Source organism: Enhydra lutris, unplaced genomic scaffold (assembly GCF_002288905.1).
Source record: "Enhydra lutris kenyoni isolate GAN:26980312 unplaced genomic scaffold, ASM228890v2 scaffoldscaffold68, whole genome shotgun sequence".
NCBI classification, from domain to species: domain Eukaryota; kingdom Metazoa; phylum Chordata; class Mammalia; order Carnivora; family Mustelidae; genus Enhydra; species Enhydra lutris.
Window position 1 is genome coordinate 15,116,121 of NW_019154152.1, and position 13,356 is coordinate 15,129,476.

Here is a 13,356-nt window from a genome sequence, read left to right on the forward strand (position 1 = left end):
CATTTGGATTTAGCTTCTAGTATTTAGCACCCAGCACAGGGCAAAGCACAGAGAGGCACCAGAAATGTTGGATGGATGGATAGATGGATGGATATGTGGATGGATGGATGGATGGATGGATGGATGATGAACAGATGGATGAATGGATGATGGATGGACAAATGGATGGTTGGATGAATGGATGGTCGGATGGATGGATGGATGGATAGATGGATGATGGAGAGGTGGATGGATGAATGATGGATGGATGGATGGATGGATGATAGATGGATGGATGATGGATGGATGGATGGATGGATAGATGTATGGATGGATCAAGGAAGATGACGGACAGGTGGATGGATGGATGATGGATGGATGGGTGGATGGATGGACAGATGATGGTTCAATGAACAAGCAGGTGAAAAACCAAGTGGAAACATCATGGGTAAATAAGTCTTACCTTTCTCAGGAGGCTGAGGCAGCTGGGCTGCAGATCAGGGGCAGTGCCCGCTTCAAACCTCTTCAGCCACACCCACTCTCCCTGTTTGAGGAAGAACAAGAGTTCACTGCTGCTGGTCCCCAGCTTTGTGACCTTGGGTAAATCTCTCCATGTCTATTGGCCTTGGCTTCTTCCCCATAAATTTATTCTTTCTGTGTGCTCCAAGCCAGGCAGAGCATGGTGGGTGGAAACTGAAGCTAGACTTTCACTTTGGTGGAGCCAAGAAAGGGGCCAGGCTTTGGCTGACAGACCCGAGTTCAGTCCTAACCCTGCCACTGTCTAGCTCTGTGACCTTGGATGTGTGACTTTGGATCTCTGAGCCTCATGTTACCCACTGGGGATGGGAGGGGATGGCAGTTTCAGTTCCATTGCTGCCCTGCCCTGCAGCTAAGATGCCAGGCCATCTGTGGGGACAGATGAGGGACACCTCAGAGGCTAACAATTGGTGTATATTAAGCATGTTAGTTCCCAATCTCAAGGTCAGCTTTACTCTGCAGACCTCAGGCACCTACAACACCCCAAAGCTTGCAAAGTGAGTAGGGTGGGAGGTGCTTGACCCAGGGTCTGTAGGAGAGGGGAGGATGGAAGAGAAGGAAGCTTTGGCCCAGGGCTCTGTCATCGCCTTGGCCTTGCCCAGAGCTGGCTGCAGCCTTGGCCCTTTGTCCTGGGGCCTTGATGGGTTTCTGCCTTGTTAGACTCACACGGCTTGTCAGCTAACTCAAAGGAGCAGACAAAACATGCTGTGTACATCATTAAAGCCTCCTTTCAGCATAAAAGAAAAAATATGGGATTCTGCTGGAGAGAAGGTGGAAAAGAAGGAGCCTGAGCCTCATGTCACTTCCTGCACAATTAGCCCAGCTCTTCAACCGTGAGTCACAGAATATGAGGATGGGAGCACCAGTGAATTGTCGATCTTGAAACTCAGCCTCTGAGAAGCCACAGTGTCCTCAGCAACTTTAGAATCCTGCTGGTCTAATCTCTGACTTCGCAGCCTTCCTATCGGCTGGTGGCGAGGCTCTGCCTAGAGGCAGAGTCTGGGGCTGGGTGCTGGCCCACACCTCTGGACCTCAGGGACCTAGGATCTCACCGCCCCTTGCTGAAAGAGGCCGGAGGGTGACCCAGGCTGGCCCCATGAGAGAAACCCTGGGGTGGACCCATGCCCGGAGTGCTCAGGCCCACGTGGCCAGGATCTGGGTACTTCCCAAGGTCTGGTCACAAACCATGCAAACTGGGAGCTGGGAGACTTGCTTTTCACTCCTACCATGCCGCTGATTTGCTGTAGGACCCAGGAAAGTCACTTGTCTTCTTCAAGCCTCAGTTTCCCGTTCCATAATGGGAGTAGGGCATACCGAGCCCCAAGAGGCTGTGGGTGCCCTCGCCTTCTCCCAGACTCCAGCTCCTCAGGCCTGGACATTGGGATGACAGAAGCTCTCACCTGGTAAACGGCCACACTGGTGGGTTCCTGTGGGGCTGGCAGGCTCCTCCCTGACCCCTGGGCCACCGACCTCAGGCTTCCGCCATCCACCGTACTCCTTGATTCGCTCAGGCTGTCCATGTTCAGCCTCTGCAGGGAGCAGGCATGGTCAAAGGCCTGGGCCAGGCTTCCATCAGCGGCTTACCCAGCCTGCCCGGTGCCTGCCCCACCTACCCGTCTGCTCGGGGGCCGATGGATGAAGGTGAGCTCCTGGGCTGTCAGCAGGATCCGGTGGGGGCCCCGCACCAGCTGCAGCTGTTGGATGCCCAATCTGGAGGCCAGAGAAAGTGCAGGGTGGACGGATGGTACACATGTCACTCCCAACTTGATCCAGCCCCTTGGACCCACGCTGCCCTGGAGCCCTCTCCCCAGCAGCCCCAGCTGGGCTGGGAAGGCACCGCTGAGCACTTCCTCCTAAAAAGGCTCTCAGCCCCAGCTCAGGCTTTGCCCCCTGGCCTAGTATGCCTGCTGGTCCCTAGTTCACAAGTTCCCAAATTGCCTGGAGGCTTTCTGGGGTGATCAGAGCCTAGGGTGAGGGCTGGGGGGTAGAGCCCTAGCCCTCCTAGATGTGGCTAAGACTCAGGGAGTACAGAGAACTATAGACCCAGGAAGAATTGTCTTTAACGCTGAAGGGCCCAGGGAGTCATCCTGGTCAAGCCCTCATTGCCCACGTTCATAGCCTGAAGCTCAGCAAGGGACAGTCCTGGGGGAGGTCCCAGGTTTCTTCCCCAGCTTTCAAATGGACATTTCAGGAGGCACCCCAGCCTCGACAGGGCCCTGACCAAGGTTCTAGGACAGACAGGAATTCTGGGTGGTCCTGAGGTCCTAGGAGGATAGGAAAGTTTCCTGCGGATGGCCAGAACTGTGCCTAAGGAAGAGACACCTTGCGGGGGGGGGGGGGGGGGCACCAAGGGGTGGAATGAGGCTCCAGGGTAGACAGAGTCTTACCTGATGAGGCATGTGAGGGCCCCGCCGGCCAGGACCAGGAGACAGGCCAGGGCAAAAGCCAGGAGGCTGCCAGGGGGCTGGGCATCTGTTGGGGGAGCAGGGTGCATGTGAGTCCTAACAGTAACAACAGCGAAAGGAGAGCGGCCCCTTTCCCCCAGCTCCTGCACCTCCCCCTTGACCTTCTTCTGGGAAATGGAAACACAAACCTCTCCCCAGGCCCTCCCCAGGGATGAGGCTCAGAATGGCCTCCAAGTGGGAATGTCCTATCTGTGGGCTGGTCATCACACACAAATACTGATTCCTAGTGTTTTCTGTCTGGGTTCTTGGCTCCCTGTACCCAGGTCCCCATGGACCCTGCTCAGATCCCATTATAGTCCTGATCATACCATGGTCTCTTGTCTCCTGGCATATTAGGTCCCTTCCCACTAGACAGAGTAGTTGGATAGGAGGACCTGTGTCTTACTCATCTCACTGTCCCTGGCACTCAACACAGGGCCTGGATGGGGCTCCATAAAAATTTTGTACCCCTCTCAATTGCTGTCTTACTTCTTACATTCCCCCTGGGATGGGCCACTCACTACCTGTTTTGGCAGCCGGTCTCATTGTCCTTCACTCTGACTGTTAGGAGAGCCCTCCTTAGGCTGAATCCAAATCTTCAGCCCTCATGTCAGGAGTTAGATATAAAGAGGCTGCTAAGGATCACTGGGCAAGGTTGGAAGGGCTACCTTGGGCAACCCTGGCATCAGCTTAGGCTGGCAAGGAGGCTAAATGCCCAGCACCATTCTGGAGAAAGGACGTTGGCCTCTGCTGCCACAGGAAGGGGGCCATCCCCTCCTCCCTCCTTGCCTCCTCCCTTCCTTCGCTCATTGGAGGATGAGCACTGCTGTCTGCCCCCTGCAGAGGTCCCCAATCTGAGTTAAGTCTGACATAATAATAGCAGCAAATAGCTTGCAAGCCGATTACACTATTGTATTGCATTCAACACCTATTCTGAGACTATCCTGTAGCTCAGTTCGGTTATTCTGCACAATGACTTCTGGAAGCAGGGATGGTCATGATCACAACTTAGTAGGAGAGAAAACAGAGAGAAAGAATGGTCTGTGAGTAGCAGAGCCCAGGTTCAAAGCCAGGCAGTTTTGCTCTGGCATCTGGCCTCCTAACCACAGCTCCATCCTGACTCCCTCCCAGGTTCCCAGGGGCTGAGCTCTGAGTCTGAATCTGGAGGCAATGAGGGAGCAGGCATAGAGCCTGCAGCAGAAAAGTGTTCCAGGCCTAGGGGGTGGCAAGTGCCAAGTTTCTGAAGCATGAGCAGAGGCGTGTGATCAAGGGAGGGCAGGGCAGAGGAGGAGGAAGGCAGGCCAAGGAGTTGAGGGGGCCAGGGTGCTGTGAAATCCAAGGCCAGGATTCCAACGATGTGACTCCGGGTAAGGCCAAGTTCTGCAGGTTCTGCTGGGGGCATGCCAGATCTGATCACGTTTCCAAAGGATCCTCCAGCCTGCCGGGTTGTACGAGGACAAGGAGGGAAGCAGGGTAGCAACCCAATGAGAGATGATGAGGGCCTGGGCCGGGCAGGGCCAGGGAGGGATGAACCGCTCTGCTTCTGGGCCAATTCCAGAGATGGAGACCCTAGGGTTTGCTGACCGATCAGATGTGGGGTGTGAGGTTAGAGGTTCCTGCGCCTCTGGGAGGTTGGGGGGCCGTGACCTGCAATGGGGAAGATGATGGGAGGAAGGTTGGGGGCCAGATCAGGAGTTCAGGTTCAGAATACACCAAGTCTGAGATCCAACTAGACCTCCAGGTATCATCTTACTGGACATGTCCAGTAGGAGGTGGGACAGATACGGATTTTGGGAGTCAACAAGGCTGTAGAGGTCAATCTGGGGGCCACAAGAATGGGTGAGATGCCAAGGGAGTGAGCACAGAGGGAACACAAAAAGGCTCAAAGCACCGAGCCCACAGGTGTCCGTGGTAACAGGCCGGTTCTGCAGAAGAACAGAAAAGGTGACCAAGAAGTAGCACGAGCCAGGGAACCTGGAGAGTGATGGAGCAGCGGGGAGGAGGGAGAGGGACTGACACTCCCTGGCCCAGCAAGGCACAGACTGACAACTAGCCCTGGGTCTCAGCCCTGCAGAAGCCATTGGTAGCCTCATTATGACTGCTTCTGTTACAAGAGGGGTGGAGAGAGTCAGCGGAGAGGATTCAAGAGAAGAGGGGAAGTGACATTTAGTCCACTTAGCATGGGCACCATTTCAAGGAATCTTATTGCCAAAGAGAGTCAGGGAACGCAGAGCCTGAAAGGAGGGGTGAATGAATGAATGGCTCTCTAAGGTTAACATTTCAAGACAGATAATCAGAGAAAACAAAGAACATGGCACGTCCTCTTGCCAACAAGACCCCTGAGATTCAGGCGGTGGAGAAGCCAGCAGTGGACGGGACGAGTCCAGCCCGTCCTAGGGTTCCTAGATGCTCCCTGAGAAAGTAATTTTCACTGAGGATCTGCAACCATGTAGCCCCTTCCCATCTCCTTGAAGCACAAGCCCTGCTCCTAGGCTCTGCCTTGCCCCTCGTGCAAGGACAAGCAGTGGAGGGTGCTAGGTCTTTGTTCCTATTTCTCCACAAAACATGGAGAACAAGAGAGGGTGTTTAACTTGCCCAAGTTCACACAGCTAGTCAGCAGCAGCACTGAACACATTTGCCCCAAAGCCCCTGCATCTAGGCTCTCCATCCATGATGCCCGATTTGTTGTATTGGAGATGATCATGACACTCCTGGGCTAGAGAGTGAGCTGTCGTTTTTGGATTCCTGGGAGAAGTCCCATCCCTTGGCCGGTGCTGCTGCTCAGTCCCCCACCACTACCCCCTCAAAGCCCTGGCTCAGAGCACCTGCCCTTCCCCTGCTCCCTTTATCAGGGAGTTTCATCATGGTTGCTGGCCGTGGGCAGGAGTCTTCTCTGCTGTCGCACCCTCGATTCTCGGCATTGAGCGTAGGACACAGCGGGTGCTGAATAAATGTTGGCTGATTGATTGGTTGAATGAATGAATTGAAACCTGTTAGATGGTGAAGTCTGTGAGCCAGGGCTGATGGAGCCCAAAGGAGAGAGATCCCCCTTCATCAGCCCCTGGCTTCCCCGCTCACAGCTCTGATCACACTATGCTGTGTCCTTTTCAGCTGTCTCCATCTCTGCCACCAGACAGAAGCCCCTGGAAAGCAGGCCCTGGAGCTGGTCTTCAAGCACATCAGGTCTACGAGGACAGGGACATCAATCATTCACTCCTCTATCCCTGGGACTGGGCACAGTGCCTGACACGTGGGAGGTCCTCCAGCAGCATTTGTGGAAGAGAAGGGGCAAAGAAGCAATTGGATGAAGGCAGCTTCATGAGCTACCTGCTAGTCTGGGGGATGGATGACACCAGTCCTCCCCAGCGTGGGACACACACCCTTTGAACATAAAGGTGCTGTGGGGATCACGGAGGAGAGGCCTCAGCCCTGACAGATAAGACAGGTGAGATTTAACCTGGCAAGGTGGCGAGCACTCCAGGAAGGAAAAAAATGCATTGAATGGATGGACAGATGGATGGATGGTTGGATGGACAGATGGATGGATGGATGGATGGATGGATGGATGGACAGACAGATGGGTGGATGGATGGATGGATGGATGGATGATGAATTACCTCTCACACATAGCATATCGGGGTCAAACCAGCAGCTGGAGTCACGTGCTGGAGGGGCCCCTCCTGGAAAGTGTATGGCCCTGTCCAGGGGCTGCACTCGCCATGTGCCTGTGTCCAGAATGTGGGTGGGGACCAGCTGGCTTCCCCGACCATCTGTGTCCAAAATGACATACTGAGCCAGCCTTCTGCCCTTCTCATCCGTCTGGATCCTCTGGCTAAAGCCAGCCACGTTCAGAGCCCCTGTATGTTCTCCCAGGTGGGCCCCAGAGAGCCCGGCCCCATGGCTCTGAGAGCGGTTCAGGGCATGGATCAGCAGGACAACCGCATCATAGATGGTCCCAAAGAGAGGGGACACCTGTGGAAGAGACGGTCCCTCAACCACATAACCCCATGACACAGACTCCCACACATCTCTAAGCCCTGCCAGCCATGATCTTGTGGATTATCACCCCACCCTGCCCCCCACACAGCCCTCTCTGTGGTCCCGCTGGGACTTCAGTCCCCGCTCAGCCATTAGACAGTCTCCACGGCCACCACCAACTCTGACATCTCACAGGCACCTCCAATCCGCCCGGTATGTCCAAAACGGAACTCCTGTTCTTCAAGGTTTCTGTCTGGTTCTGCGACACAAACGTTCCTCCCACAATCTGGGAAATGGAACAACCACCTGCCTGCTGTCTCAAGTCTAGATCTGATTCCCGACTCCTCTCTTTCTCTCTTCCAGTTCGTCACTGAATCTTTTCGGTTCTATTTCAGAACTTATTCTCAGCCCAACTGACTCCTCACCTGCTCTGCTCCTGCCATCTGGGTCCAAGCCCCCTCACCCTCACCTGGCCTACACAGGAGCCTCCTAAAGGTCTCTTTGCTTCATCTAGGTCTCTTCAGGTCACCCAGGCAACCAAAGCAATTTTTTGTGAAAAACCATAAATCAAGGGGCACCTGGGTGGGGCAGTCGTTGGGCGGCCAACTCTTGGTTTCAGCTCCGGGGTCATGGGCGGCCAACTCTTGGTTTTAGATCTTGGGGTCATGGGATCGAGTCCCGGGTCAGGCTATGACTCAGTACAGAGCCTGCCCAGATTCTCTCTCCCTCTGCCCCTCCTGCTTATTCTCTCTCTCGCTCTCGCTCTCACTCTCTCTCTCTCACAAACAAATCTTAAAAAAAAAACCAAAAAACTTATGAATCAAATTATTTCTTACTTAAAACCTGCTGGTGTCTTCCCATTTCCCTTATAAGTTGAGACTCCTTGACTGGCATAAAATGCCCCACTGGCCACGCCCCAAGCTTATCTCAGACTCCTGTTCCCTTGTGACATGACAGTCCAGCTGTCCACGCCCTCTGCCTGTTCCTCTAGCCTCCAAAGCTCACTCTGCCTCAGGGCCTTTACACCTGACACTGCCCCCGCCTGGGTGCTCCTCGTCCAGATCTGCACCCTGGCTGCCTCCTTCCCATTCAGTACTCCGATCAAGGGCTAACTCCTCAGAGTGTGCTCCCCTGCTTGTCCTAACTCCTGTTACCCTCTTCTCCATCCCAGCCGCTCTCTGTCACTTTATCCTGTTTTTTGTTTTTGTTTTTTTTCTTGGCGACATTATCACGATTTGAATTCGGTTGTATGGTTGCTTGGCTATTATCTGTCTTGCCCTAATGGAAGCTCCCTGTAGGCCAGGTCTGCCTTATCCATCACTGTGTCCCTGACACCTGGCCCAGGGGAAGAGCAGAGGGACCCCATTCACAATTGTCAGATGAATGGCTCCTGTTAAGGCCCTCCATCAGCCTCTACATTCCTGTCACCACCTCCAGACCCTGCTGTCTTCTTGTCACCAAGAAACAGACATCCCAAGGGGGACTCAAGCAGCTGAGTCCTCCTGTGCCAAAGCCGAGCCAGCACTCACGCCCCCAGCTCCGCTGGCCCCCCTCAGATTCACAGCAGTGACTCCAGAAAACATTCCTATTCTCCCACACCCCAGCATCTCGCCTGCTGATCTGCACAACGTGCTAGGCGATGCAGAGGAAGAAGAGGGAGAATGTCTGTGAGAGGAAGAGCAGCTGGGCCAGAAAGGAAAATTGCAGGCGCTGAGCTGGAGATAGAAAAATAGAAGCAAAAAGTCACAGGAGAGGGAGAATTGAGGAAGCAGGCCAAGAGAGACTAATAGACACCCACACACAAGCAAGCACGCGCGCGCACACGCACAGACACAGACGACAGAGAGAAAGAGAAAACTGGAGATGGCGCAAGTGCCCCTAGGGACTAGGCAGGGACAATTTGTCCAGTAAGGGACAGGTCACGTGGGGCTGAATCGGGCAGGCGGCTGGCTGACCAAGACCAGGAAGGCCTAGAGTGCCTGAAGAGTGCGCGTAACCCGCCCAACAGCCCCGTACTCCGGGCCCGGTGAGGGCTTGGACAGACCCACCTGCTCTGGTTCCAAGTGCGTGGCCCCCTCTCCACTGGCCACAGCAGCTTCAAAGGCCTTGTCCGTGGGGCCAGACTCCAAGCTGATGGTGAGCACGGCGTCATAGACCTCCCGCAGGGGCCCGCTGTCGCTGAGGGCCAGGTAGGAGTGGTTGCGGTAGGGCAAGGCGAACAACATGGTATCGTAGGGCAGGAAGACCAGCCTCCCGTCTGCCAGGCCCCGGGCCCACACTCGGCTCAGCAGGGCGGTCTGCTCCAGGCCCCCCAGGAGCGCCGAGTGCATACACAGCACCACAACTGGAGGCAGGGGGCAGGAGGGGGTCGTGACAGGCTTGCCTCTGCAGGCCTTCCCCGCAGCCCAGGGTCTGTGGCCCTGGAGAGCTGCTCTGAGCAATCAGGTCTGATCCCCACTGTGAGCACATTCCTCTTTGCCTTCACGAAGGAGATAGGCCCTTGGTGACTCGGCAGCCAGGTTTGTCCCCAGGCCTCCAGGACAGACGGGAGCCCTTGCCCAAGGCAAGTGTCTCACACACCTACCCAAGATAGTGGTCCCCTGTATCTTTCCTCTCTTCTCATTTGGGTCCCTGACCAGGGCTATAACCTCAGCCAACAAAGGGCCACCCACTCAGGTTCCTGCAACAGTCTCTTTTCTCTAGAAAATCCATAAAAACAGAGCCATTTAGGAAGGCTGGGGGGTCTCCCTGCTGGCGCCTAAGGCCCTCTGGTCATGTGGAAGTCAGAGCCTAGAGTCCTGGGCTCTGCTGAGCCCCTGGGTGGCCATGCTGTGTGGGTCATGGGCCACAAGCCACCTGCTCCCTGCCCCAGCAGAGTGGGGAAGACGCTCAGAGATTCACTCAGTAGGCCCAGGAAGAAATAGAACCAAGGATTCCTTTGCCCCATCTCTTTGGCCCTGTGTTTACTCTGGCTTCACACAAAAAAAAACCCTTCATGTGATAAGTTGGGGGTGCTGTTCTGCAGTTGCCCACAGGGGAAAGCTGATACCCACAACCTGGGAGGAAGCATGCACTGGGTTGGAGAGGGTTTAGTAGCCTCATGTGGCTGATGAGGAAACCATAGCACAAAGAGGTTTAGTGAGTTGCCTGAGGTCACATAGCTGGTAAGAGGTGGGGCCAGGAGTGAGATTCTGGCAATCTGACCCCAAAGAATGTGCCCTGAACTCCTCTGCCTCCTGGCTCCTGAAAGCCGGAGATTTGGTTGGAACTCAAAACTCGGCAACAAGGGTGGAGAAGGAGTCTAATGACGTGGCCCCCACTGCTGCCACTGTGTCCAGGCCATGCACAACAGAGCTGTCCATTCTCCTAGTCCCATCGTCACGTTACTCCATTCCCTTGCACTGGAACACCTTCTTCCTCATTGCCGCCTTCACTCAACTTCCTCTCAGGCCCAGCCCTGGTGTCACCTCCCCTGGGAAGCCCTCCCCAGCCCCAAACAAAGCACCTCCTACAAGACCATAGCTCCTTACTGCTGGGGCCTGGGTGCTCTCTCCCCACCACTGCCCCCCCACGCCCCCCAAGCCCAGCCAGGCTCTGGCCCAGGGCAACGCTCGGTGACTCTTGGCTGAATGACGTATTTTCAGAGCACTCAGCCCCAAGCAGCTGCTGCTCAAGACACCATGAGGCTCTATTGATCCCCATTTCACCGGCTGGAAAACTGGGGCTCAGAGAAGTGAGATCCTGCTCCTAACGGGCAGTGGGCACCCCGGGGCCAGATCTTGCTGTCCACCTGGCGTGAACTCTCAGAGCGGCCACACGAGCTGGTGGGCTGCCCACCCTCCCCCGTCAGACGTGGGCTGCAGTTCCCTCAGGTGGGGGGCGGCAGTCACGAGTCTGAGAAACACTTTCCCCTGCTGCCTGCAAAACCTTCTCATACTTGCCACCTTTGTGCCATTCTCATTTCTCTCTTGTACTCAGTTCCGCTCTTCTCTCTTTCTGTTCCCTTCCTTCTTTCTCTTTTTGTACGGCTCTTCTTGATTCACTAGTTTCTTGACCCTCCCCCCGATGGGCCACACGCCACAGTTTGAAATAACCCCAATCTGGATTAACTTTGAAGTCCCTTCAGTTTTCCAGGTGCCGCCTCTGCCCCACAGTCTACACACCATGCCTCTCCTTACCTGACTACTTCCTGAAACACAGGCATCTGCCACCTCTCCCAAAAAGCCTCAGAGCCCCAGGGCCCAGCCCCAAATCTCCTCTGATTTTCCAAGCCTCTGTTCCCTCAGATGGTCTTGAACTCTCTGTCATAATCCCCGGCTTATATACCTGTCTCTCCATCACATAGTCATGTCCGGAGCTCCCTTGTCTGTCCTGTTCCCCTGCATGACCCAGCATTCAGCACAACAGGGGCTTGAGAAAGGCAAGAAGTGACTGCCTCAGTCGGGGAAGCATGTGCCTCTTGATCTCAGGGCTATAAGTTCAAGCCCCACTTTGGGTGTAGAGGTCACTTAAAAATAAAATCTTAAAAAAAAGAAAGAGTGATTCTGACTCTAGCTGCCTCCCTGGCTCAAGTACTGCTACGCTCTCATTTCCTTCAGGGTACTAGGCAGGAAGCAAGGAAGCTTTGAGCTCTCATTCCACAACTAACGCTTGAATCAGAGCTCAAAATCCAATGGCACAGCTTCCCAACTGTGTGACTCGGGCAAGTTACACACCTTCTCTGAGCTGCAAAGTGCAGAGCTCAACAGCACTCACTCACAGGGCTGCTGGGAGATTAAATGCAGGGCTGCCATCCAGGGCTCAGGCCAGTGTCTTCACAGCCACAGGAAGTCCGGCTGCCCACAGGAGGAAGGCACCCAGATACACTTACTTTTCAGGCTGTCCACGCTGCAGAGCTGCTCCAGGACCTCCGTGGCCCCCTGCTCCCCGGGTCCTAGAGAAGTCACCAGCCCCACAGGCAGCCCATGTGTCCTGAGAGTCATGGCCACCTGCCGGGCTGTGGCCACCCAGATGTCCTGGTGGGAGGACACGATGGCCACGTGTGCCCAGCCGAAGTGTCTCATGATGGACAATAGCACGTGGGCCGCTGAAGGCAAGGTGGGCACTAGCTCCCCTCCTCCTTCGGGAGCTCCGCACACCCAAGAGAAGAGGGTCTTGCCCCAGCCTTGGGCCAGCAGAGCGGCTGCTTGGCAGTAACCAGGATTGACGGGACCCACAAAAGCAGCTACGGTGTTCTTATGGGCCAGGAACGTGGCCAGGGCATGAGGGGTGTCACAGCCTGTGGGAAGGACCACGGAAGCCAGCCTCGAGCCCAGCACCAGTGAGGAGTCCTGGTTGGCTTGGTTCACAGCCAGCTGGGCAGCCACACTGGGGAGGGCCTGGGCAAAGATGGGGTCACAGTCCCAGGGGCCCAGCACTCCTAAGGTGAAGGTCCCTGCCCCCAGGGCCAGATCGGGGAGGGAGCCAGCCCACAGGAAGGCACCCCAAAGCACCACAGAGAGAAGAGGAGGGGAAAAGGCTGTCCTTGGATGATGGACAGTGGCCCCCCACAGGCCCTGGGAGGGCAGGCACATCTTCCCACGTAACCACGCCCAGCACCAATCTTCAGGGTACACACCCCCTGTGAGTCCTGGGAAAGGGGGACAAGAATAAAGTTTGCTTTCTGACACTTTCTGCCATTACTGCCTGCATGATTTTGAAGCAGACAGCACCTCTCCCCAGAACCTCGGCCTCCTCATTGATAAAAGGAGGGATTTGGACCCATGATGTCTGAAGACTGCCCCCCCTTTAGGGGCCCTACATCCTCCCCAAGACTGGCTCACAGCCTGGTGACGCCCGAGTATGGTCCCAGGCTGAAGCTTGGTCCCTCAGTGGGGGCTCAGGAGTCAGAGCTAGCCAGCCCTGGCTCCTATTCTCCCCTTTCTTGTTGCCCTACCCCCATCTCTGAGTTTTCTAAGCCTCATTTTCCTCTTCTGTAAAAATGTGGGAAACAAAGACTACTTTATGGAGGGATTGTGACAGTTAAGTGGCATGACATGAAGAACTTAGCACAGTTCCTGATACTTAGGTGTTCCATAAATCCTGCTTTTCTCCCTTTTTTCTATTATTTGTTTGTTTCCTTCACTCATCCACCCAGGTGGGCCAGTCCCCTGGTCCCCCTCTGAGCCTCCCCTGTCCCATCCCCTCAAGCCCAGCACCATCCCCCAGCACTTGACTCTGCTGGACTCTGGGGTGCCTTAGCGCACGCATGTTTGTAGCAGGCGGGTTTACAATGCGCGTGCATAGCCCCCTCTCTAATCTGCTCAGCCCTGTTCAGACAAAGGCCTTTCTATCTCCATAGTACGGATGAGGAAACTAAGGGAGACTGGATAGAGTTGGCAGAGAGCCAGGATGAGGACACGTCTCTCCCACTCATCCT

General features: G+C 55.3%; 1 protein-coding gene across 1 annotated transcript in view; it reads right to left on the reverse strand.

The window, feature by feature from the left end:
- Positions 1-12,511, reverse strand: part of LOC111159348 (olfactory guanylyl cyclase GC-D-like) — a 34,429-nt gene extending 21,918 nt beyond the window's left edge. Inside the window, exons 1-7 of the mRNA XM_022521745.1 lie at positions 11,809-12,511; positions 8,987-9,282; positions 6,578-6,932; positions 2,904-2,988; positions 2,130-2,226; positions 1,917-2,045; positions 443-523 (exon numbers count right to left, since the gene is read on the reverse strand). Of these exons, the coding sequence (XP_022377453.1) occupies positions 443-523; positions 1,917-2,045; positions 2,130-2,226; positions 2,904-2,988; positions 6,578-6,932; positions 8,987-9,282; positions 11,809-12,511 (1,746 nt within the window). The remainder of the gene's footprint in view (positions 1-442; positions 524-1,916; positions 2,046-2,129; positions 2,227-2,903; positions 2,989-6,577; positions 6,933-8,986; positions 9,283-11,808) is intronic.
- Between the last annotated feature and the right edge of the window lie 845 nt (positions 12,512-13,356).